The sequence below is a fragment of the Pecten maximus genome, chromosome 12 (genome assembly GCF_902652985.1).
Source record: "Pecten maximus chromosome 12, xPecMax1.1, whole genome shotgun sequence".
Lineage (NCBI taxonomy): Eukaryota > Metazoa > Mollusca > Bivalvia > Pectinida > Pectinidae > Pecten > Pecten maximus.
This window is the reverse complement of record NC_047026.1, coordinates 33834164-33860695: the sequence shown is the minus strand read 5'-3', so window position 1 is coordinate 33860695 and position 26532 is coordinate 33834164. Positions and strand designations below refer to the sequence as shown.

At 35.8% G+C, this 26532-nt stretch overlaps 2 protein-coding genes across 2 annotated transcripts; one reads left to right on the top strand and one right to left on the bottom strand.

Annotated features, from left to right (window-relative positions):
* Window positions 1–1018: 1018 nt before the first annotated feature.
* Window positions 1019–19931, top strand: LOC117339422 (protein FAM204A-like). The gene is made up of 7 exons (XM_033900994.1): window positions 1019–1162; window positions 3559–3652; window positions 4569–4710; window positions 5233–5431; window positions 15817–15873; window positions 16048–16097; window positions 18477–19931. Exons 1-7 carry the CDS (start codon window positions 1046–1048, stop codon window positions 18517–18519), a joined length of 702 nt encoding a protein of 233 aa, XP_033756885.1. The 5' UTR covers window positions 1019–1045; the 3' UTR covers window positions 18520–19931.
* Window positions 6861–13629, bottom strand: LOC117339421. The gene is made up of 2 exons (XM_033900993.1): window positions 13434–13629; window positions 6861–8453 (listed from the first exon to the last, which is right to left on the bottom strand). Exon 2 carries the CDS (start codon window positions 8447–8449, stop codon window positions 7682–7684), a length of 768 nt encoding a protein of 255 aa, XP_033756884.1. The 5' UTR covers window positions 8450–8453; window positions 13434–13629; the 3' UTR covers window positions 6861–7681.
* Window positions 19932–26532: the final 6601 nt, after the last annotated feature.

The window sequence follows — 26532 nt, the reverse complement described above, 5'->3', positions numbered from 1 at the left end:
ATACGTCCCCAAATAGATCACATCGACCTAGTCGCTAAGTAGATCATGGATATCATATTAGCGAGGCCTTGTAGATGTAGCTTGTCTCATAATCAATGTTGGAAAAAAACTACATGTATGTGTAAATGGGTAGAGCTCTATATCTCGGTTCCATGTTTTCAATTTCATGATAGACCAAAGTATATGCATTGCTGTTTTCTTATATCATCTCGAATGAATGAGGGGAACACATTGGACTATTAGAGATCGCAGAAATCTGTGCATCAAATAGCGTGTCTGGACACGTCCGCGTTACGTCATTCGAATATTGTTGACATACATATGGCTCCAAGGTCTACAACATGAGTTTACCGCAAACAAAACGGGAATTTCGAAAAAATGACGTAAAATTACATGGTTTGAGTACGATTCTTACAGATTGTGTCACCTTCCGGTGACTGTGACGTCATATTTTGGTGGGAATGTCGAACCATAGGTTCCTGACGCATAAGATAGGACAATTCCGTGTAATACATCAATACATTTGTTTTACATAGTATTTCCTATCTTATGCGTCAGGAATCTATGATCGAACTCAAACCACTTAATCAACGCCCGAATATCTTATGGCCTGAGAGTGTGCTTAAATATTAAATGAACGGCCTTTCATACTCTTACCCACTGGCCACAGGGGCATGTCAAGTCTTAGGCCTATATCAAAGAAAACGGCCAGAAATATCTACGACTAAACATGCCCCTCTGCCTCACCTTTATCACAACAATAACAATCCAATTCAAATACAATTAATGTAATGGAGGTGTTCAATCTTAAGTTGTAAAAGCGTAATCTATGAAAAAATGGGAGACCTACACTGTATAGCTACATATGATAAAACTAGACGAACAGACCGAACAGACCTATCTATGGCAGGGAAACGAAGCTTGCAGAAGACCGTGATATCATGAACCTTTAACGGCATCACATCAGTGTTTGTTTCGTAAGTAAAAATATAGAGTATTTTGAAGCAATATAATTACTGACTCGGACGGACGACAGTAAAATAAAATGTACCAGAGGGTCCCTCCACCTAAAGATGCTGAAGATACCGACAAGCCAGTTATCACAGAAACTGTCAGCGCTAGTGAAAAGGCCCCAAAGAATGTACCATCTAAGTTATGGGAGGTAATTATGTAATAACTGGTTTACTGTAGGTTAGCCCGAGTTTTCTCTGGCCCTGACAACCTGATGCCTACTCCTATACGTATAAGAGGTCTTAGTCCGCCTGATTACATTGGCGAATCTGCGACGCCTGTCAAAAGTTTCTCGCCGTGATGAACCTCTAACATTGTTGGAGTACCTGATGCCATGTCACACGAAGACTGTAGCCTAGCGTATATTATATTACTATATATAAAAACGTGGGATTCTCCGATACTGTTTTGTGTTGCTTAGAATTTCGTACAGATGAAATAAAACCAGGCGTGACATAACACTTACAATATGCGTTCGGCATAGGCACTTGTATCTGGTAATTAACACCAGAGTTAAAATTATCCTCGATATGTACTACATATCTGTGTAAGTGCCCATATGTGTCGGGTATTATGATTCTATTTTACTCACAGGGTTGCGAGTGTCACTAGAGTGTTGGGGTTGACTGGTTGGGGAAAACACAGTCAACTTGCGTATTATACGCCAATGATACGCCAGTTCGAGTATGGATTTGTTACAAAAAAAAGACAAAATTGATGTAACAGTAAATTTTGAAATAAATTATTTAATGTAAATGGTGATTAAATTTACCACAAGGTAAAAACATTTTACTAAAATACGTTTACTGAAGCGTTGTCTACCTAGAGGGGGCCGTGGTGGCTGAGTGGTTAAGGTGTCCCGACACTTTATTACTAGCCCTCCACCTCTGGGTTGCGAGTTCGAAACCTACGTGGGGCAGTTGTCAGGTACTGACCGTAGGCCGGTGGTTTTTCTCCGGCTTTCCTCCACCTCCAAAACCTGGCACGTCCTTAAATGACCCTGGCTGTTAATAGGACGTTAAACTAAAACAAAAACAAAACAAAGTCTACCTAGAAACTTGATGTTACACTACCGGAAGTATCCATTTCTGGTACAGTACTTTCCAATTATTGTGCAAATAATTTTTATTTTTGCATATGATGTGTCATGACTGAATAAATGCAACTTTGGCAAATATGTTTTTTTAAAAGGTTAAATTTTTGACTATTTTTAGTAACAATACTATACCTTATTCGCATATAATACCCAAGGTTACATGTTATACGCAAGTTGGTGGTTTTTCCCAACTTGGTTAAGTATGCCCCGTGTTTCAACTCGGGTGTTGCCACCAGCTTCCACTGGCTGGGACCTGGCAAGTGTAGGGGATTAAGATCGCAGGAAAAATTTGTGAAGACTCACAGCTGGAGAAGTGGTTGTGATCGGAGTGGTTTGTGACTTTAAACCTTCACCTGTTCTGTTACCTTTCACGGATGTATATTATATATAGGAATCTAAATCATGCATTAATACAGTACAACACACGTCACAAGTTGTTGTCATATGATATTTCGCCATTATTTAATCAGAACGTTTATTTTTAGGAAGATTGCGATTTTTAACAGAGACCACACTGTTTGACCTGCCAATATCAATTAAAAGGAGATAGAATGATCACATGTACGTAACTGTCTTTCTTGAGATAATTATATCAATCATTACTGACTTACTTCAAAGTGTAGATAGAACAGCATGGCCTCATTAAATCGGAAGCAGAATTTACTCGCTCACTCTCCAATCACAATATTGCTATGAAACATCAAGGCAGCAAAATAATAACGCTTACACTACATGTTCAGTGTGAGTAGAGTAGGTCATGATTTGTTTTTCTTCTTATTTAGATTATAACTTTTACTCAAGACTGTTTAGTTACTTTAAATTTTTGATTTATCACAAAATACAGTGCAAGATACAAACAGTTTTTTGTAGTATTGAACTTCGCTTCTCCCTTGGTAGTTAAAATGTTGCAATGTTTTGTTTTCTCTGTGTCTATATTTCATTTCCTGTTACGAACATTTGTGTTACCATCTAGCTAGAATTTGTTTTTAATTTGGAGTGTATATGTACCATACATCTACAACATGATATATCTCGGACGCAAACACATCATACTTGAAATATAAGTCTAAATCCAGCTACAGTACATGTACCGTACTCTACGACAACGCAGGTTCCAACAGGTAAAACAGTCCAGAGTATCAGGCAATGCAACTGTCAATCATGAGTCAGGTCCCTTGTTCCATTAATCCCCAACACTCTTCCATAACGTGTCGCGCGGTGTCAGTAAAAAGGTGACCACTCGGGTTTTGAGCCGGTGTCAGTCAATGTTTCAACCAAGATGCAACAGACTGAGCAAGTGGAAGGGATTAGACCTCAAAACTGTGGCAGTGATTGGGGACCATACCACCTGACGTGAACTGTGCCTTACACATATGGATAAACAAAACATGTATATTTATTTACCCGAAGACAGGCAATTAGTCCTATATCGGTGTTCTATTTCTTTACAGAGATTCAAGGTCTTGGAGAAGAAGACTGATGACATGACCAGAAGATCTACAGAAAAAAGAATCAAATATATGCAGAAATCATTGATAAAGAAAGGTATTATACATGTGTATTAAGATTATTTTGATTTTTTAAGATTGACAAATAGTTTTAAAGTCATAAAGAAATATCAATTAAGTAAATCTTAGCCTGACTTTCCTCTGGTCCTAACATCATGTTTGGTGTAGGGCCCTATTGCACTAATGTGGGTGTCAGCTAGCTAGGGCCAGTTGAAATTCAGGCTAAGTGAATCTATATGTAAAAATGGGATAGTATATTTTTGTTATATTGAAATTGTACTTGTACACATTTGTACATTATTTATTCAGATTTTTAAAAGTGATTGAATTTCCAGGCAGCTACCTGAAAAAATCCTCAGAATAAAAAAGAAAAAAAAGTTATTGAGTTTAATTCAATGGTTGAAATTTGAAACTTAGTCCTTACTTAGTTTTTAGTGAGAAAGCTAAAATTTCCACTGTTATTTTGAATGTCCATTTTGTGTTTCATTGATAGTGATATATTTGTAGTCCTCGTCCAGACCATAATACCACCAACACCATTGACATTTATCAGTATATACAGCATTAAGTGCTTTCTAAGAAATCTTAGCATTTAAAAATAAGTCCATAACAAATAATTTGCCCCGGTACACTGTACTTGAAACAAATAAAAATTTCCTTACCTCACTGATCTGCCAATACAATCTTTAGTCATTTAACCAAAGAATCTGGATTGTTTTTACTACATGAATGTATGTAAATGAAGAAAAAAAAGTAATTTTTCCACCAAGATTTCAAATGGAAACTTTTCCGTGTACATGGTTTTATTAAGGGCACCTGTTTCGTGTTTTTATAAGTGCACAGTGTGCTACATGTAAGTCTAGTACAATACATATATTTGTATTTGCAGTAATGGATTATGTTGTTGATACTTAAGACTGGTATGATTAATAATTTCCTTGGCCATATTGTAGTTCAGGAGGAGATAACTCTTCCAGAAGACAGAGACATTCTTAGACAGCATGATGTCAAGTTTGGACCACCTGTACGTGATGACACTGAACGAGGGAACAGGAAGAGGAAGACTCCTGCTTCTAGCGATACAACCACACAAGAGTATTAAAAACTTTTCCAACTCTCTTTTATATGATAATTTAAGCAAATACATTTTTACAGCAAGATAATTATATTGATAAGTCGATCAGTTATGAATAAGTGAATATCAAATTAAACTTGAAGTTGAATAAATTAGACATGAAACATACAATATAATCAAATTTGATCAACATTACAGTGTTTTTTCTGTTAATTCGGGAAATAGCTCCTATGTAAAGCTTAAGCAAGAAATTGGAAAAATAATTTTGTTGTGAATGTTGGAATATGCTAAAAAAAATCCAAGCACCATATTTTCAGCAGATTAATTCAATGCAAAAACTGTTTTAAGATTATTGTCTTTATTATAAAGCAAGTTTAGTACCAGACTTTAAATCTTGAAAAAATGAAATTGGGAATTTGGTTCGTAAATTGTGAAAACATTCTACCTTTTTCCATCAGGAATTGGGTTAGTTATCAACTATCATTTATCAAATATACATATGTATATAGGTTGAAAAAACACAGAATTATTTGTATTTTCAGAGGACAGAGTTCATCAAGTGGTACACATAATTCCTGGGAGAAAATCAAGCCATACTTGACTGCAGATGATCATCTTCGTAGGCCAGATAAGGACTGTCACAAACCAGAGTCAGGACTAGAGGTTCAGATTACATCTGCCATTAAACAAGGAGAAATCTCAAGGGCTGAGGAACTCAGTGATCAACTGTCTACACGAGAGGTAATAAACAAAATATCTGAATATTGGGAGTCACGTTTCCGGAAAATCTTAATATGGGAACTTTACCTTGGGTTCAAACAACAGGCATGTTTCTCAAACGAGTACTTTTCAATATTTATTCAGAAATGCTGTGTGCATTTTCGTTAATACATATTTTCATCAAAATATGATTTGGTAAAAAGCTTCTAGTATGTCAGCCCCAAACTAGATGTGTATGTGTTGTCAAATATATGATGAGTTAATAAGTAAGAACATGATTTTTGTTCCAAACTAGATTTGAGTGTTTAAATTATCAGTAATGTCTGTCCGTCTGGCATCAACCCCCCCCCCTCCTCTCACTCTCTCTCTCTCTCAGTTTATTCAAGTTATTGGGGATTGAGGGAGGGAAATGGGGATATATGTTTTGTGGTATGTATGAATGAGCCAAAATCACTCTCACTTACTATCAAAGAAAACCATTCAAAAATCAAGTATATACCATATGAATGAGTTCACCTGTCAGGGTTCAAAGGTCAAGGTTATCACTACTATTTACTTAATACTTCCAGTATACACATTGGTGCTTTTACCGTCAAAGTTGATGTGCATATGGAAGTGAAAAAATTTGTTCCGATATGTCTTTTGCATTTCTCCCACCTGTCCCAACCTGCCAAACAGGGGTAATATATTTTTGTGGCAATTTTTCATGCTAAACTACCTGTAGATACAGTTGTACAACTTTTATTATGATAGAAAACTGTGATTTGTGGCCATAATAATCTCAACTTTCAGAAGACTTTTACCTAATACACAGCTCTTCATAAAAAAAACAGATACAGAAAGATGTAAAAAATGTTGTGTTGAAGTGTGATTCCAGTCATCATATAACCAGCAATATGGTGCCATTATTCTGTTCAGTTTGGTGAGGTCGAACACTCGGCTACGTATTTTAGGGTTTCCGTCCTCTAGAAATGCCCAAGTGGTAGATCTCCCACCATCGAATTGTTCAAAGTGGGAGATATAGCTTGACAACAGTTTCCCAACATAACATTATTTTTGTGCAGTAATTTTCATCATAAAGTACCCTAAGTTTAATTTGTATAACAGGATATTGAATTGGATATTTTTAAATGCAGATCTAGATGCCATGGTAAGTGATATGAAAAAGTGATTTTGTCTTTTATTTTTAATGATCAGTTGATTATTTTAAAGTCTGAATGGAAATTCAAGCAAATTAATACTTATTCAAACAATGATTCCTATGTACTGTACATGGTTTCATATTTAATATTACAGTCTTGGTCTTACTTACGATTTGCAAATCATCTTATCTATTTCTCAAAGTATTTATTTTCTTTTTATATAAATGTATATCTAATTATTTGTTAGGCTTAATCAATTCCCTTTTTTAAGGATTTAAATAGATATATAAACAAAACTAAAAACCTCAAACAATACTTACAGATTACTTTATTATACGATACATACTATCTCTTATTGAAATGTACATGTAGTGTATTGAACAAAGGATATTCATTTATATGCAATTTTTAACTTAAAATGTTTTATAATTTTTATATTGCACTATAATGTTGACATAATATATATATACTGTAGCAATATTCTTACCTGGATCACAAAATTTATCATATGATAGTAAGATGTGGTAAAGTCCTATAAGTTCAATCCTCTTTTTCATACCAAAGTAGGCATGGGTCTTTTCTATGAGGTAAAGAAGTAAACTATTTAGTGAATTGGAACAGCAAGTAAGATCTCATTGTTAAAGATATCACAGATCCCTTATATTGATTATAGAACTCCCCGTATCTGGACCACCCTAGGGATTCAAGATTTATACTTATATGTTTGATATGTTATTTTATAACAATTAACATACAAACTTATTCAGTATAGGACAGAACTACTGGTGAATTTTAGATACAGTCTGCAGATTATTTCCTTAATATCATAATTATAGAAATCTGGATTGACTGGTCCTTTTTGTATTTTTGTTTTAGAAAATACAAAGTACTGTTACAGTTGCTCAACTAGAGGAGTTATGTTATACATTTTCCATTGCCTGTCTCTTGTTTAATCCATGATATAGTGAATAGACTGTTTTTTCCAACCATGTGTAACAAGGACAACATTACGTGGGACTCGTAATGTATATATGGTAATTACACCCTTGTTTTCAAGGTAAATAGATAGACATGGTGTAATCACAGATGGTGAGATACTGTTGGTGCAGTTTGAAAACCGCCATGATGACTAATCACAGGTCATCATTACATCCTGTTTGAGTGAGGTCGGAATAGGAAGCTGACTTGCTCCATAACACACATTACAGTTAGCATGGAAGCTTTTCCGAATCACCAGCCTCGCATAATGAGATAAAGATTTGGGAGTTTTGTTATATTGATTCATCCATTCAACAAACTGCTTTTGCCAGTCTTCATTTTGATTGAAAGCAGATTTTTTATTTGTAACAAATGATTCACTGTCCATGTCTTCGGTCATTCTCCAAATTTTCAGAGACTTTTCTAAGTTTGTATCTTTACACCTGTAAAATAGGTTTTGTTTTAAATTACTCCGAGTTTGTGATAAATCTGGTGTTGCTTTAATGAGTACAGAAACTAGAGTATCCATGGAGCTGTCCGTAGTGTTCCACAACAATCCTGCTACATCATCTTCTAACCAAAATGAACCGAGATTCATCCATTCACGACTTTTCTGCAGAAGTAGCCACAGACACTGGGAGTTTTTCTGTTGGAAAGCTACAGTTATGGAGTTAATGTTGAAATCATTCTTCCTGTCTGGGTCGGCATGATATTCCAGGAGTTTGGCAACACAATGACGATAACCCTGTCGAGATGCTATATGGAGCGCTGTGTTCCCTCCCTGTAACTGTAACCTACTGTTTACATCAATCCCAGTTTGTAAGGTTTTCTCTAACAAGGCCACATTGTTTTGAAGGATGGCAGATTCCAATTTCTTGGTTGGACTCAAGTTGCTTTGCAGGATTGACAGTAAATCCATGGTTCTAAAAGATAAAAGTAAAAATCACGATTGGCTTAATTTTTGCAATATATTGAAAGAACATCCTTTAAATAAAAGAAAATTTAAATAAACACAGTGAAAATGCCCTGGCTAAAGGGAAATTTTCACTAAACCTGAGCTAGTACACATGTATGGTGACCCTCAGGGGTTCATTTAAATACATTCAAATACATTCAAATATACACAAATACACAAAAATTAATCCTAGCACAAACATTATTCTCCCCAATATTCTCATTTCATGTTTAACATGACCATTACTGTAGGATTATTGCAATCACTGTTAGGCCCGATATAAATGGAAAAGAGTTTCAAGGGAGGTAACTCATTTTTAGTCTGCAAAGGGAATGAGACTATATTCCTTCCCACTAGTAATGATATTGTTATTTATACTATAAAAACAGCATATACACATGTGGGTACATAGAAAGAATGTTCACACATAATATTTATATAATATGTTAATTTAGTTGAGGAAATGTCAGATTATAGTCACTTTTACTATATATACACTGCCAGTATGTACATGTACCTATTGAACATTGTCTTTTCTTGACAATTATTTAAATATAAAATACCCTAAAATGTGACATGTTCCATTGTGTTTAATGCATTATTCTCTATTGTGTAGCTAATGACTGGAAACTTAAATTTGTTAACTAAATTGTAAAATATTTATCAATAATTCAAACAATTTCTAAACAATTACTGTATCAAATTTCAAAGACACTGTACAAAAATGTACTGGACATGCCAATTTTTTATGAATATTGTCATGAATCAATGATCAATATGAGTAAAAAAAACCAATTAGTTTTGTTTATTTTTTCCCATGTTTTAATTTGCTTTCTGACATTACAAAGATTTTTATCGTACTGTTGCAATTGGAATAAGTTTGTCCTAAAAAGCCTCATTGTCAGAGACCCACAGTTGGTTGCTATGCTATGTAGTGTACATGTCGTGCAATCAACTGTAGGTCCCCAATGATGAACATACCTAAATAGAGTGATCCTTTAGGAATTAGTCTATTTAGGTTCTTTCCAATAATTTTTCTGACGATTCATTAAGGAGTGATCCATGACTTTATAGTTTTTCCAGGAAAACTGACAACAGTTTTTATATAGCCTGAAAAACATATGTACCTGCAGCAGTATATTTTACTGCCTTTAGTATACATGTAGACTGCAGTATAAGACATACATCCCTCAAACTGTTTCATATACACTATTTAAATTATAATTTGTGGTAGCAACATCTGATCAACTTTTTCTGGGATAATAATTTGGGAACTCAGGTGACCTTAAAATTTCAAACAGCATTTAGACTAAAATTAGTAATACCGGTATATATATATTTATAATTAAATTTGAAGCAGAAAAATCTTCTGGTCACAGTGTCAAATTGCAAATTTTGAATAGCTAATTATATAATCGCTATGCAATACAAAGTATATCTCGGAAAAGATTACTATCAATATGTGAATGTAACATCATTTATTTAGTGAAGAAATCAAATGTTAGACCCTAAAATTTGGACAGTTTGTAATTTTATTAAGTGGACAACATTTTCATAAATAGATATGATAGAGATATGATATAGATAAAAGATCTGGTTAATAAATTTATGCATTTTTTTCTTCAATTTATTTTGCACTTCATCATCAAAGAGTTCATGAATAAATGATCCAATTTAAATTATGTTGTGTACCATACAGTATATTGTCCAATGGTTAGAAGTTTATATACTGTACATGTACTGTATACATACATGTATATATACATTGTATATGGTAAAAGTTTATATATATGTACTGTATACATGTATATATACATGTATATACAACTGTACATATTTATTTCTTAATAATTTCTCTTCTTTTTTTTTTTCTTTTTTTTTTTTAAATTTCTATCTTATCCATTTATCTTCATTTTAGACTTTATATATGTCATGAACTTATATATACAAATGTACAACACAATTTATGCTTGGTGAAGTGATGAATTAAACATGTACAGCCTATAGCTAGTTGATTTTCTTAAATAAGACTTAAGGAGTATATTTCTGATGACAAATTTAAGTTTAAAGAAAAGTTCCTGCTGACACAGGTGTGCACTGGGGTATACCCTACCTTGAGAACAAATACACAGGTATAGCCCCCAGGTAAAGTTACTCAGACATGTCAATCATCTTCCCAGCAGGTGTAAGGAAATAATCTTCTATTGTAGAAATAACTGACATAACTGTGAGTGTTAGTTGATTAAAAGAATGGGGTAATACATGTACATGTATATAAACTTGAATTGTGTTAAATCATTATATTAGATCTAGACAGTAGCCTAAAACACTAGTACAAGATTTTATGTATATAAATGACACTTACAAGCAGAGACAGAGACTTGTATATCAGGTATATATGTCTTTGTTACAAGGAATATTGACAGAAATTCTATTAATTCATCTATGTGTTTCTGTATATTTTTGAAGTAATTTATTGCTCATTTGTAGAATTAGATAGTGAAAACGTTTTCTGATACTTTTCACAATGGGAATTTCGAAGTCACACAGATCACAATATTCATGCATCTGAACCAACCTTTTGGGGTGTATAGAAAAATAAGGAAAAATTTGAAGTTTAGTTTGCATTAATTACTCCTTAATAGTTTACTCATATCCTTTGAGATATGGGGTTGACTTAAAAAATACATTTAAATAATATTGTCAAAATGAACGAAATGCCACAACATTTTTATGGTACATGTTCAGGTATATGGAAAAAAATTCTAGAGCCATAAAACTAAGAATGATTAAATTACAGTAATTAAAACATTAACATCAAAGGAAAACAGTCAGATTAATTATATGATAAGTTATTATTAGTATTTCACTATTTTGCATTTAATTTTTCTTAAATAAAGAAACTTCCCAATGCCCATTATTTTTAATTTACCCAGATTTCCATTTTCTGACTTTCTTTTACTCACATCCAATTAGGTACTGTAAATTGTCTATTTTTAAAAACTATTCTAAAATACTTTCAGGTAAAAATAACAATATATTTTAGATTATGGCTGCATATTATAGATTTTAAAAAAGACTACTTTGTAACAATGAAAATTTCTGATCCATTGCACTCCAATTTTTAGCCCACCATCATCATCAGATGGTGGGCTATTCAAATCGCCCTGCGTCCGTGGTCCGTGGTCCGTCCGTCCGTCCGTCCCTCCGTCCGTAAACAATTCTTGTTATCGCTATTTCTCAGAAAGCACTGAAGGGATCTTTTTCAAATTTCATTTGTAGGTTCCCCTTGGTGCCTAGTTATGCATATTGCGTTTTGAGACCAATCGGAAAACAACATGGCCGACAGGCAGCCATCTTGGATTTTGACAATTGAAGTTTGTTATCGCTATTTCTGAGAAAGTACTGAAGGGATCTTTCTCAAATTTCTTATGTAGGTTCCCCTTGGTGCCTAGTTATGCATATTGCGATTTGAGACCAATCGGAAAACAACATGGCCGACAGGCAGCCATCTTGGATTTTGACAATTGAAGTTTGTTATCACTATTTCTGAGAAAGTACTGAATGGATCTTTCTGAAATTTCATATGTAGGTTTCCCTTGGTGCCTAGTTATGCATATTGCGTTTTGAGACCAATCAGAAAACAACATGGCCGACAGGCAGCCATCTTGGATTTTGACAATTGAAGTTTGTTATCACTATTTCTGAGAAAGTACTGAATGGATCTTTCTGAAATTTCATATGTAAGTTTCCCTTGGTGCCTAGTTATGCATATTGCGTTTTGAGACCAATCTGAGAACAACATGGCCGACAGGCAGCCATCTTGGATTTTGACAATTGGAAGTTTGTTATCGCTATTTCTGAGAAAGTACTGAAGGGATCTTTCTCAAATTTCATATGGAAGTTCCCCTTGGTGCCTCCTTATGCTTATTGCATTTTGAGACCAATTGGAAAACAATATGGCCGACAGACCGCCATCTTGGATTTTGACAATTGAAGTTTGTTATCTCTATTTCTCAAAGTACTGAATGGATCTTGCTCAAATTTCATAAGTAGGTTCCCCCTTGTCCCTTGTATTGCATTTTTGGACCAGTCTGTCCTGAAAACAACCTGGCAAACAAACAGCCATTATCGTTAAATCTCAAATTTCTTATATAGCTAGGATTCCCTTGTTTGAAAAGTACTGGAGGGATGTCTCAATTTGCACAGATTAGTAAAATGAAGGGAAAAGTAGAGAAAAGATCGATCTGACATGGAACTTATGAAGATCATTCAATGGTGGGCGCCAAGATCCCTCTGGGATCTCTTGTTGTAATTCAAACTCAGTTGAAAATCAGGTTACAAATTGAGAGGTATAAAAATTTTAAAAATCACTTCAAATCCTTCCAGGTCAAATAAAAATATACATATACAATGTCATACATTGTACATAAATGTAATTACCATGAACATACAATTATACATTGTTCATAATTACCAGGGATGATAGATGTACATACAGTGTACATATATTATTACCAGGAACGTACATACATTGTACATACTTACCAGGGACGTACATACATTGTACATAATTACCAGGGACATACATACATTGTACACAATTACCAGGGACATTCATATACACGTATTGTACATTATTACCAGGGACGTACTTATTATAATTACATTGTGCATAATTACCATGGACATACACGTGCACTATGTATTATTACCAAGGACGTATAAAATCTACATATATTGTACATAATTACAAGGGACGTACTTTTACCAGGGATGAACTTTATATATAATATATAATTTATATATATTTTATACATAATTACATGTACATGGACTTACATTGTAAATTATTACTAGGGACGTACAATTGTACATACAATACATTATATTGTCCATAACGTCCCTTGGACGACGGATGAACAATTCCTGACAGAAAAATACCAACCTGAGTCAGTACTGTAGTGAGGATTAACTTCCACTTCCTTGTAAGCTTTACATCCTTCTTACATTGTGTGATGTGCACATGTATTAATGTTAACGCAGTCTGTACTTGTTGATGTTTACAGCCTGTTGAGTGTACATGTGAGCACGTCAGTAATGTTACTCCAGTATCAAATAGCACACCGACAGTGTACGTGTTCTATAAATAGTTTAGGGGATTTCCATCGTCGATGTTGATCAAACGCTTTTTTTGTGGCGTGCTTCAATTTTCTTGGTTGAACCGGTTCGGTGGTCGAGTACAGAAATATGCCAGCACTGCAGCGAGACTGCGTCAACACAAAATTCTCGATGTGTTTTGTTAGCTAAAGAATACAAACTAAGATAAAAGGTAGCATGTAAGTCTATTTTTAATAAATTTCTTTAAAGCTTTAAAACGCATTAACTTAACAGTGCATTCAATTTGCTTTTCGACCCAAAACTGCTTTAGATTAAGAGATGATGTGGAATGTTAATCGTATAATATAATCCCCGTCTTTTTGTACCATCCGTATAATTACTTTATTACGCATATAGATGGATGTTTTTCTTAGCCTGAGCAATTTGATCACAATAGAGATTCCAAGACCGTGTGTCAACACGAAACAAGAGACTCATCTATAGACACTTATAAATTGTCAACGACAATGACATAGAGAATACATGATCAGTGTCTTAAAATATAAGCTGTATTTTGGCGAGGGTAAAGAAAGACAAAAGTGGCGAGCCTTGGCGAGCCACTTTTGTCTTTCTGTCCCGAGCCAAAAACACAGCTTATATTTTAAGATACTGACCATGTTTTCTATTTATCCTGCAACAATAAAAAAATAATCATCAAAAATAATCATTTTGAAGTGAAACGGTGTCAAAAATGACAGAAATATGTTCGCCTTTTAAACGTTCTTCACTCTGAAGTAGGTCAGTCGAATTGACGCACGTGCTAAGATTCCAAAATACAGCTGTTTTTCCGTCACTGCCGTATACAGCAAAAATATATACGGTGGGTGTATCCCGACAATGCGGTGGCAGTTGCAGGTTAAAATTATTTATTCTCATAAACAGTATACTGCAGAAAATATGAACATTAACAAATGGATCAAAATGATACATAGTAAAACAGGATGGACATCAGTATTGTGAATTATTTCATTTATATCAATAATAAATTTAGTCAATGAAATTTTGAGTTACGTAATTGAATAATGTATGAAATTTAAATGTATTTGGTCTATCATAGTAATATCTAGACATATTTCCAGTGCGAGGTCCAAAGCAACAAGTCATCGGCGAAGTCCTAATACACCAAAGTGCTTCACTAAATAAAATCATTCCTTGGTGACTATCATAAAATGAAAAAAAGCAGCTGAAAATAAGTTATGTGACAAGGTTTATGTGATTGTTCTATAATTATTGTCATAAAATACACATGAACGAACCATTTGATAACTTAAACATGAGTTTTTAATCTTCTTAAGATATGAGTGCTAAACATCACCTTCGCCCTAGTAGAGTCAGGTTTTTTCTTACCCCTACTTTGAGAGCCATTAGAGAGAGACCATTATAAGTCTGCTGCCCCCTTGTCGACGTTTGTAGTGTTGTCGTTTCCTTTTTTTCTGTCTTCGTTTCCTTTAATTTCTGTCCTCTGTGCTTTCCACCACTACTTGTGTCTTAGCGTAAACATATGTTTTCTATCAAGAAACAGAGGGATCGGACAAGTTTCGGAGAACTTTTGAAACGCCCTCTCCCGACATCCAGTAATGATACAGCATACAGCGAACCTTAAGCTAGGCGATATAATACAAATACAAAAAGCTTGCCAATTACTTTGTATGAACACTCGCGGGAAAGACATTTCTCTTTGTGTTGATGTATAATAAAGTGGGATTCACGGCCCGTATTATGTCAAAGTTACAATTTGAAAAAAGTCTTGTCCGGTTTTCTCTACAGTACCCTTAATACTATAATACTTATAAATGAACCGTGGGCTGGGAATTAGTGCTGAGTTCTGTGGTCGTACACAGTACAAATTTAATCTTATAACTTTTACTGGACTTGATGCGATAACACGTGTCTGAAGATATTAAAATTCATATTGTTGGCATACACTTCACTACCAGATACATGTACCATACTACTTTAATATCCACGTAAACATTCAACTTCCGTAAGTGATTAGTTACAATTATTCGAAGTTAATATTCTTTTCAATTGGTGCCCCAAGATACTCGACCTCATACAATGTACATGTATGATCCAACAAACGACCTTTCGCTTTCGTGCCGATAGTTATACCAACGTGTCCAATATTTTCCTAACCGTTAATTACGTCTCCCTGTGTTGTCATTTTGCAGTTTGGAACGAAAGTGGCCAAAGCCTTTGACGCTCACAGATTTGTTGAAAAAAGAAAGGTAAGTAAATAAACTGTCTTTAGAAATACTGAATCTTCCGTAGCTCCATGTGTTGGTAATTTTTTCTCTATCATCGATACATTGAAGGCGCCATTTTTAATAATGACAACGGTCAACAGCTACGATTTTGTTGGGATTGTGAATGTATTATTCATTGTATCATATATATTTAAGGAACAAGAAGAATTCAAACAGTCAAAAAAGAAGAAAAGTCTTCATTGGGGGTAAGTATGGGAAAAGGAGATGGAAGTCTTCTAAATATGTTTTGAACATAACGTGTAATACTGCCTATATTTTAGTATAGAACCACGGACGGACACTCTTGTAATGGTGTAAATGAACATTTTGTCAACCTGTTTGGTGCCTTTATAATCATGGGCGCTATGATGTTTGTTGAACTTTTTGAAAGTTTTAGAATGTTTGTCAACCGCTTGGGTGGCTTTACATTGTTTATCGACCTCTTTGATGGATTTGAATGTTTGTTGACCTCTTTGATGAACTTACATTGTTTGTTGACCTCTTTGATGACCTTACATTGTTTGTTGACCTCTTTGATGACCTTACATTGTTTGTCGACCTCTTTGATGGCCTTACATTGTTTGTCGACCTCTTTGATGACCTTACATTGTTTGTCGACCTCTTTGATGACCTTACATTGTTTGTCGACCTCTTTGATGACCTTACATTGTTTGTCGACCTCTTTGATGGCCTTACAATGTTTGTCTACCTCTTTGATGACCTTACATTGTTTGCCGACCTCTTGGATGGATTTACATTGTTTGTCGACCTCTTTGATGACCTTACATTGTTTGTTAACCTCTTTGATGGCCTTACATTGTTTGTCGACCTCTTTGATGACCTTACATTGTTTGTTGACCCCTTTGATGACCCTACATTTTTTGTTGACCCCTTTGATGACCTTACATTGTTTGTTGACCTCTTTGATGGCATTACATTGTTTGTCGACCTCTTTGATGACCTTACAATGTTTGTTGACCTCTTTGATGGATTTACGTTGTTTGTCGACCTCTTTGATGGCTTTACGTTGTTTGTCGACCTCTTTGATGGATTTACAATGTTTGTTGACCTCTCTGATGGATTTACAATGTTTGTCGACCTCTTTGATGACCTTACATTGTTTGTTGACCTCTTTGATTGATTTACGTTGTTTGTCGACCTCTTTGATGACCTTACATTGTTTGTCGACCTCTTTGATGGATTTACAATGTTTGTCGACCTCTTTGATGGATTTACAATGTTTGTCGATCTCTTTGATGGCCTTACACTGTTTGTTGACCTCTTTGATGGATTTACAATGTTTGTCGACCTCTTTGATGGCCTTACACTGTTTGTTGACCTCTTTGATGGATTTACATTGTTTGTCGACCTCTTTGATGGATTTACAATGTTTGTCGACCTCTTTGATGACCTTACAATGTTTGTCGACCTCTTTGATGGATTTACATTGTTTGTTGACCCCTTTGATGACCTTACATTGTTTGTTAACCCCTTTGATGACCTTACATTGTTTGTTGACCCCTTTGATGACCTTACATTGTTTGTCGACCTCTTTGATGACCTTACATTGTTTGTTGACCCCTTTGATGACCTTACATTGTTTGTTGACCTCTTTGATGGATTTACATTGTTTGTTGACCCTTTGATGACCTTACATTGTTTGTCGACCTCTTTGATGGCCTTACATTGTTTGTCGACCTCTTTGATGACCTTACATTGTTTGTCGACCTCCCGATGGCTTTACAATGTTTGTCGACCTCTTTGATGGCTTTACAATGTTTGTCGACCTCACGATGGATTTACAATGTTTGTCGACCTCCCGATGGATTTACAATGTTTGTCGACCTCTTTGATGGCTTTACAATGTTTGTCGACCTCTTTGATGGCTTTACAATGTTTGTCGACCTCTTTGATGGCTTTACAATGTTTGTCGACCTCTTTGATGGATTTGCAATGTTTGTCGACCTCTTTGATGGCTTTACAATGTTTGTCGACCTCACGATGGGTTTAAAATGTTTGTGGACCTATTTGATGGCTATACAACATATTTAATCATTCAACTGCTTTCTATTTCAACAGAAACCATTTTTTCTATCGATCTCTTTGAAACAATGCATATAGTTCTTGTTTCACTGAACGGCATTTTGATTAAACAATTCATCTTGCATTTCAATATTTGTATTCAATTGACACCATGTTGTATTTCTTATTGGCATGTGACGGAATATATTGTTCCACCTGGTGGTAATGATGATTTTAATGGTGTCTTTACAATGACCGACGTTATGATGTGTATATTTAGATGTCTTTCCATTGTTAACCTTGTTGATAGCTGCAATGCTGGACCGTGTTGGTTTTAATAGCTCAATAGATCTAGATCTAATATATTGTTTTAACGATCAACCGACGTCAATAAGCCTTGATTTTACACGTGTATTTGTTCGTCGATCTCGATCTAAAGTTTAATTGTTTTGACTCGAGTATTTGTTTGTCCTCTTCGATGATGATTGTACAATGTTTATAGATTTCGTCGATGACGTGACTGCCCGACTTGATTTGTAGTTTTTTTGTCTATCTCACTGCAGGTTTCAAGAAAAGCAAAGATGGGAAACGAAAGGCAACATGTGAAGAGGTGCTGCGTCGATACATTTTTTACGTCCTTTTCCATTTGTACAATGACATAACTTCGGAATGAAGTTGTTTACTTGGCATTGGAATATTCATCAATAAAATGACTCAGTTGTTTACGATCGTGGAGAGAAAAAAGGTTAAACCGAGTCTTGACCACGAATACTATCTGGTTACAACATTACATTGAGATCGGACGGTAACTTTGTCTTTGGTAAACTTATGCTTTATGTTCTGTGACCAATGACTATAATATAGTTGTTTCATATTTATATATATACCAGTATTTGTTCTCGAAGTCTCCGGAGGTATGGGCGGCTTTCAGAATTAGCCGTTATATGGCATGACTACAAAATGTGATACGCCATTGATATTTAAAACCATAGCAATGACGGAGCAACATGATTGCCTCCATCGATAATCAAAGATAAGTTCGGAAAGTATTGTGACTTTTATAGCCCACCATCTGATCAACGCCATCAGATAGTGGGTTATTCAGATCTCTCTTCGTTTGGCATGCGGACGTCTAGCCTTTAACAATGATTATTATCGCTATTTCTCAGACAGCAATTTTCATATTTAGGTTCCTCATGGTCCCTATATGTGCATGTTCCATAATGAGACTGGTTGGAAAACAAGATGGCACAGCAGTTTATTTATAATTTGACAGTTGGTTATCGCTATTTCTCAAAAAGGTTCTTCATGGAACTTTCTCAAATTTCACCTGTAGGTTCCCCTTTCTCCTTAGATGTGTATGTTCCATTTTGAGTTTTTCACGATTATTTCTTGACCATCGCTGTTAATTATAATAAGGACATTAGATACGCTGTATTACATGACCGATAGTGATGAAACAAATCTTACAACAATACATTTATGTATATCCCATATACGCCAATCTCATTGTTCTTTTGCCATTACTTTTTACCTTTTATTCATAATGAAATGTACCTTCTCTGTCCATGATTGGAAATATTATATTATTAAAGCGCTTCTACCCTATTTATAAAACGTGTTTGACGGAGTCTTTAAACACCTAATACAGTACCGTTATCGCAATGAGAAATAGGTGTGTAGGTGCGTGTTGTAAAGTTGTCTTTAGAAGAGACATTAAAACCAAGAAATCTGCTAGAAACACAAGAAAGTAGTACTCTTCCTATAGTCTGCGTTTCTCCTCTCTGGATGATGCAGATTATAAAGCCTGGACAGGTTTGGCAAGAACACAGTTTCTAGAAATTATTTCACACTGTTCGTCCTCTACTGACACTGGTTTTTATACTTGGAACCACGAGGATGCACTACTGTTGTTCTGGGTAAAAGAAAAGACGGACATATCATGTAAACAGTGCTCAACTCTTTTAAACATGTCAGTTTCGAAGATATTTCATTCCACAGTAAATGCATTACACTTAGCTATAGTTTCGTTGTTCTTTGGGCGTGAACATCTTGCAAAGAAAACATTCACATCACAATGTTCTCCGAAGCAAACTTGGCAAGCGAGCGATTGTCATACTTGACGGTCCATATATCGATATTCCTAAGAGTTCAGATCAAAAAGCTGCTTAGAATCTCCTACTATGGCCAGAGGAATCGGAAGTATTTGAAGTTCATGAGCATGGCACTGCCTGATGGTTACCTTCTTGACACAGTAGGACCCTTTCCTGGAAGCGATAATGATGTGAAGATTACAAAAGCCATCATGGATAGTCTCTCCTGGCTGGAGAAAAATAACAATGTCAGTATTAATCGAGGGTATAGGGATGGTTTACCAGATTATAAATCACATGGTTTGACAGTAAAGATGGAGTCTTATCAAAACCCTGGGCAGACTCAACATGGCGACCTGCAAGCTAACACAACTGTAAATCTAGATGGGTAGGGGAGTCATATCACGGACGCTTCAAACAATGGCTATTTTTCAAATTTTTAAAACACAACTGGTCTTTATCTATTTCATTGATGTCATCGAGGCACTCGTTAGGTTAGTAACAACATCTCTGAATGGAATCGGAGGACCCATAAATGTATGAACACCAGAGCGAGACGGAAAGGAATGGCTGACAAAGTTAAAGCGCCTCAGTGTTCACACCTTAGCTCAGCGTGTGAAAAATGAGCCAGATCGTACTAGAAAGGCCAAGTAACTATTTGTCAAACTAGATGCAAATGCGGATAATTGTGACTTTCTGAAATTAGACATGGAATACTTTCGGACAATCTCCTGTAGTACATACCAAACATCACTGGCAGCTGGCTACATCGGTGAGCACCTCGGTGATGATAGGGACTATGAGATCTTGATCTATCGGCACTCGTGGGACATTGAACGATGTCAGATCCACTCGAGGCATAAGAGGAGGGTAAAGTACAATGCTTTGATCCAGCATGTCAGCTCCGACGACATTAATCCCATAAAGGATTATTACTGCCAGTGTCCTACCGGACAGAGCACCCAGGGGTATGTGCCCACGTAGCCAGTATCATATACTATTTACTGTAGGATACTACATGCATTTGGAAACCAGCCAGCCTTTGCATCCAAAAGTCAAAGGATTAAGACAAACCTCAAGCAATGTAGATATCGCTACCAACAGTCATCTTCCAGGAATTAGGTATGGTCGACTTGGACAATTAGAACTACGATGTAGACCAAACACTGACATGGCCAATCGAATTTTAGGACGAGGAAGCCATACTGGATTCCAGATAAGGTGGTTGAATGTATAAACCAACATAAATGTATCATGTAGCGTTTTTGTCAGTAAATTTATTCAGCAGTTTTAAGAACATTTCATATTTGTGGTTGTCAGGGAACATGGCGGCGATGGGTTTTTTGAAAGTGGAAATTTTGCTTTAGTTGGTTATTAGTGTATGTGTCAGTCCCTGTGTACTGACGAATTCAAGTATAAACAAGAGGCCCAATGGGCCTGTATCGCTCACAGATGCTATACTGATAAACACTTTATTTAAATATCAGAGTAAGCTAGGTTTATTCATGTCAATACATTTTCTTGTCCTTCATTACAGCATACTATTGGCCTAATATCAGGTCTTGGTGACTCTTGGCTATCGCAAAATTAAAAAATATTTCACCACTGTGACCTTGAATATAGGTCAATGTCATTCATTTGAACAAACTTGGTAGCCCTATAACCAAGCATGCTACAGACAGGCCCAACATTAAGTACCTGGGCCTCTTTGTGTTTGAGAAGAAGTTGTTTGAAGATTTTAGCCTATTTGACCCATGTGACCTTGAATGAAGGTCAAGGTCATTTATGTGAACAAACTTGGTAGCCCTTCACCCCAGCATGCTACAGGCCCAATATAAAGTCCCTGTGTCTATTGGTTATTGAGAAGAAGTCTTTTTAAGATTATAGCCTATTTGACCCATGTGACCTTGAATAAAGGTCAAAGTCATTTATTTGAACAAACTTGATAACCCTTCACCCCAGCATGCTACAGGCCCAATATCAAGTCCCTGGGCCTCTTGGTTATTGAGAAGTCGTTTTAAGATTTTAGCCTATTTGACCCATGTCATTTATTTTCACAAACTTGGTAGCCCTTCACCCCAGCACGCTACAAGCCCAATATAAAGTCCCTGTGTCTATTGGTTATTGAGAAGAAGTCGTTTTAAGATTATAGCCTATTTGACCCATGTGACCTTGAATGAAGGTCAAGGTCATTTATTTGAACAAACTTGGTAGCCCTTCACCCCAGCATGCTACAGGCCCAATATCAAGTCCCTTGGTCTCTTGGTTATTGAGAAGAAATCTTTTTAAGATTATAGCCTATTTGACCCATGTGACCTTGAATGAAGGTCAAGGTCATTTATTTGAACAAACTTGGTAGCCCTTGACCCCAGCATTCTACAGGTCCAATATCAAGTCCCTGGGCATCTTGGTTATTGAGAAGAAGTCGTTTTAATATTATAGCTTATTTGACCCATGTGACCTTGAATGAAGGTCAAGGTCATTTATTTGAACAAACTTGGTATCCCTTCACCCCAGCATGCTACAGGCCCAATATCAAGTCCCTTGGTCTCTTGGTTATTGAGAAGAAGTCTTTTTTAAGATTATAGCCTATTTGACCCATGTGACCATAAATGAAGGTCAAGGTCATTTATTTAAACAAACTTGGTAGCCCTTCATCCCAGCATGCTACAGGCCCAATATCAAGTCCCTGGGCCTCTTGGTTATTGAGAAGAAGTTGTTTAAATGAAAAAGTTGACGCCGGATGACGGATGCCGCACCACGGCATAAGCTCCCTAGCCCTTTGGGCAGGTGAGCTAAAAAATATTTCGGTTCACTTTACAATATTTCCATGCAAAACAGATTTTTAGCCCACCATCATCAGATGGTGGGCTATTCAAATCGCCCTGCGTCCGTGGTCCGTCGTCCGTCCGTCCGTCCGTCCGTCCGTCCGTAAACAATTCTTGTTATCGCTATTTCTGAGAAAGTGCTGATGGGATCTTTCTCAAATTTCATATGTAGGTTCCCCTTGGTGCCTAGTTGTGCATATTGCATTTTGGGACCGATCGGAAAACAACATGGCCGACAGGCAGCCATCTTAGATTTTGACAATTGAAGTTTGTTATCTCTATTTCTGAAAAAGTATTGAAGGGATCTTTCTCAAATTTCATATGTAGGTTCCCCTTGGTGCCTAGTTGTGCATATTGCATTTTGGGACCAATCGGAAAACAACATGGCCGACAGGCAGCCATCTTGGATTTTGTCATTTGAAGTTTGTTATCTCTATTTCTGAGAAAGTATTGAAGGGATCTTTCTCAAATTTTATATGTAGGTTCCCCTTGGTGCCTAGTTATGCATATTGCATTTTGGGACCGATCAGAAAACAACATGGCCGACAGGCAGCCATCTTGGATTTTGACAATTGAAGTTTGTTATCTCTATTTCTGAGAAAGTATTGAAGGGATATTTCTCAAATTTCATATGTAGGTTCCCTTTGGTGCCTAGTTATGCATATTTCATTTTGGGACCAATCGGAAAACAAAATGGCCGACAGGCAGCCATCTTGGATTTTGACAATTGAAGTTTGTTATCGCTATTTCTGTGAAAGTACTGAAGGGATCTTTCTCAAATTTCATATGCAGGTTCCTCTTTGTGCCTGGTTATGCATATTGCATTTTGAGACTAATCAGAAAACAACATGGCTGACAGGCAGCCATCTTGGATTCTGACAATTAAAGTTTGTTATCGCTATTTCTGTGAAAGTAATGAAGGGATCTTTCTCAAATTTCATATGTAGGTTCCCCTTGATGCCTACTTATGCCTATTGCATTTTGAGACCAATAGGAAAACAACATTGCTGACAGGCAGCCATCTTGGATTTTGACAATTAAAATTTGTTATCGCTATTTCTCAGAAAGTAATGAAGGGATCTTTCTGAAATTTCATATGCAGGTTCCCCTCAGTGCCTAGTTATGCATATTGCATTTTGAGACCAATCAGAAAACAACATGGCTGACAGGCAGCCATCTTGGATTTTGACAATTGAAGTTTGTTATCGCTATTTCTCAGAAAGTAATGAAGGGATCTTTCTAAAATTTCATATGCATGTTCCCGTCGGTGCCTAGTTATGCATATTGCATTTTGAGACTAATCAGAAAACAACATGGCCGACAGGCAGCCATTTCGGATTTTGACAATTGAAGTTTGTTATCGCTATTTCTGTGAAAGTACTGAAGGGATCTTTTTCAAATTTCATATGTAGGTTCCCCTCAGTGCCCAATTTTGCATGTTGGGACCAATAGGAAAACAACATGGCCGACAGACAGCCATTATAGCTAAATCTTAAATTCTGTATATAGGTTCCCCTTGTTTGAAAAGTACTAGAGGGCTGTTTCTGAATTTACACAGATAAGTAAGACTTAGAGGAAGGGAAAAAGTAGGGAAAAGATCAATCTGTCATGGAACCTATAAAGATCATTCAATGGTGGGCGCCAAGATCCCTCTGGGATCTCTTGTTTCCTATGGTCGTTTATCTTTAAAAGTTACATAGCAATATTGTCAACATAGCAATATTGTCAATCAATTTTAATTACTTTGCACAAAACTCCTAATTAATATGTTTGGACTATGTTTTTTATACTTTTTTGGGATGTTTTTAAGCACATATTTACGAATGGACTGTATTTTTGACTTTCAGAAAATTTCGCTTAATGTAAAAAGAGTATGTTTTTGTTCAATATCCATCACATTTTTTTAATCTCTTGTTTCTTATGTATTCAAAATTGTAACTTCTTGCTTTGCATATACATATATGATATCTGACACGTCAACATGTTTATATTTAATTTTCTCAACAAAAAAAAAAAAATTTGTTTGTTTGTAGCATTTGCCCCAAAATCCCATTTCATTTCAAAATATTTTATTAACAATACATATATAATACATACAAATATTTATGCATGCAAATACAGCATTGATAAAAGAATCAGACAACAGGCCAAGCCTATATAAGTCTTCTTCCAGAAAAAAAACTTCAGGTTAGACCCGACAGAAAGATGTTACACTCCCTCTTTTGATGCTAAAGTATAATTATAAAGAATTGAAGGTAAATGTATTTAAACAAGAGTAAGACAGTGAGAGGAACCACATACGTCATTCCAATACATAAATAGAAGGTATAATTAACTAAATAGTCCAATGGCATTGCTAAGATTCATAAAAGTACCATTATTCTTTAGTGAAGTAAAAGCACAGCATCTTTCTGTCAGGCCTATAAATGATGACTTGTATGTAATAAAACAAGAGATCCCAGAGGGATCTTGGCGCCCACCATTGAATGATCTTCATAGGTTCCATGTCAGATTGATCTTTTCTCTACTTTTTCCTTCCTCTAAGTCTTACTAATCTGTGTAAATTCAGAAACAGCCCTCTATAGCTAGTACTTTTCAAACAAGGGGAACCTATATATAAAATTTAAGATTTAGCGATAATGGCTGTCTGTCGACCATGTTGTTTTTGGATTGGTCCCAATATGCAAAACTAGGCACTGAGGGGAACCTACATATGAAATTTGAGAAAGATCTCTTCAGTACTTTCTGAGAAATAGCGATAACAAACTTCAATTGTCAAAATCCAAGATGGCTGCCTGTCAGCCATGTTGTTTTCCGATTAGTCTCAAAATGCAATATGCATAACTAGGCACCGAGGGGAACCTGTGTATGAAATTTGAGAAAGATCCCTTCATTTGTTTCTGAGAAATAGCGATAACAAACTTCAATTGTCAAAATCCAAGATGGCTGCCTGTCGGCCATATTGTTTTCTGATTGGTCTCAAAATGCAATATGCATAAATAGGCACCAAGAGGAACCCTACTTATGAAATTTGAGAAAGATCCCTTCAGTACTTTCTGAGGAATAGCGATAACAAACTTCAATTGTCAAAATCCAAGATGGCTACCTGTCGGCCATGTTGTTTTCCGATTGGTCTCAAAATGCAATATCCATAACTAGGCACCAGGGGGAACCTACATATGAAATTTCAGGAATATCCCTTCATTAGTTTCTTAGAAATAGCGATAACAAATTTCAATTGTCGAAATCCAAGATGGCTGCCCGTCAGCCATGTTGTTTTCCGATCAGTCTAAAAATGCAATATGCATAACTAAGCACTGAGGGGAACCTACATATGAAATTTGGGAAAGATCCCTTCAGTACTTTCTCAGAAATAGCGATAACAAACTTCAATTGTCAAAATCCAAGATGGCTGCCTGTCGGCCATGTTGTTTTCTGATTGGTCTCAAAATGCAATATGCATAACTAATCACCACGGGAAACCTACATATGAAATTTCAGTAAGATCCCTTCATTAGTTTCTTAGAAATAGCAATAACAAATTTCAATTGTCGAAATCCAAGATGGCTGCCTGTCGGCCATGTTGTTTTCCGATAAGTCTCAAAATGCAATATGCATAACTAAGCATCAAGGGGAACCTAAATATGAAATTTGAGAAAGATCCCTTCAGTACTTTCTGAGGAATAGCGATAACAAAC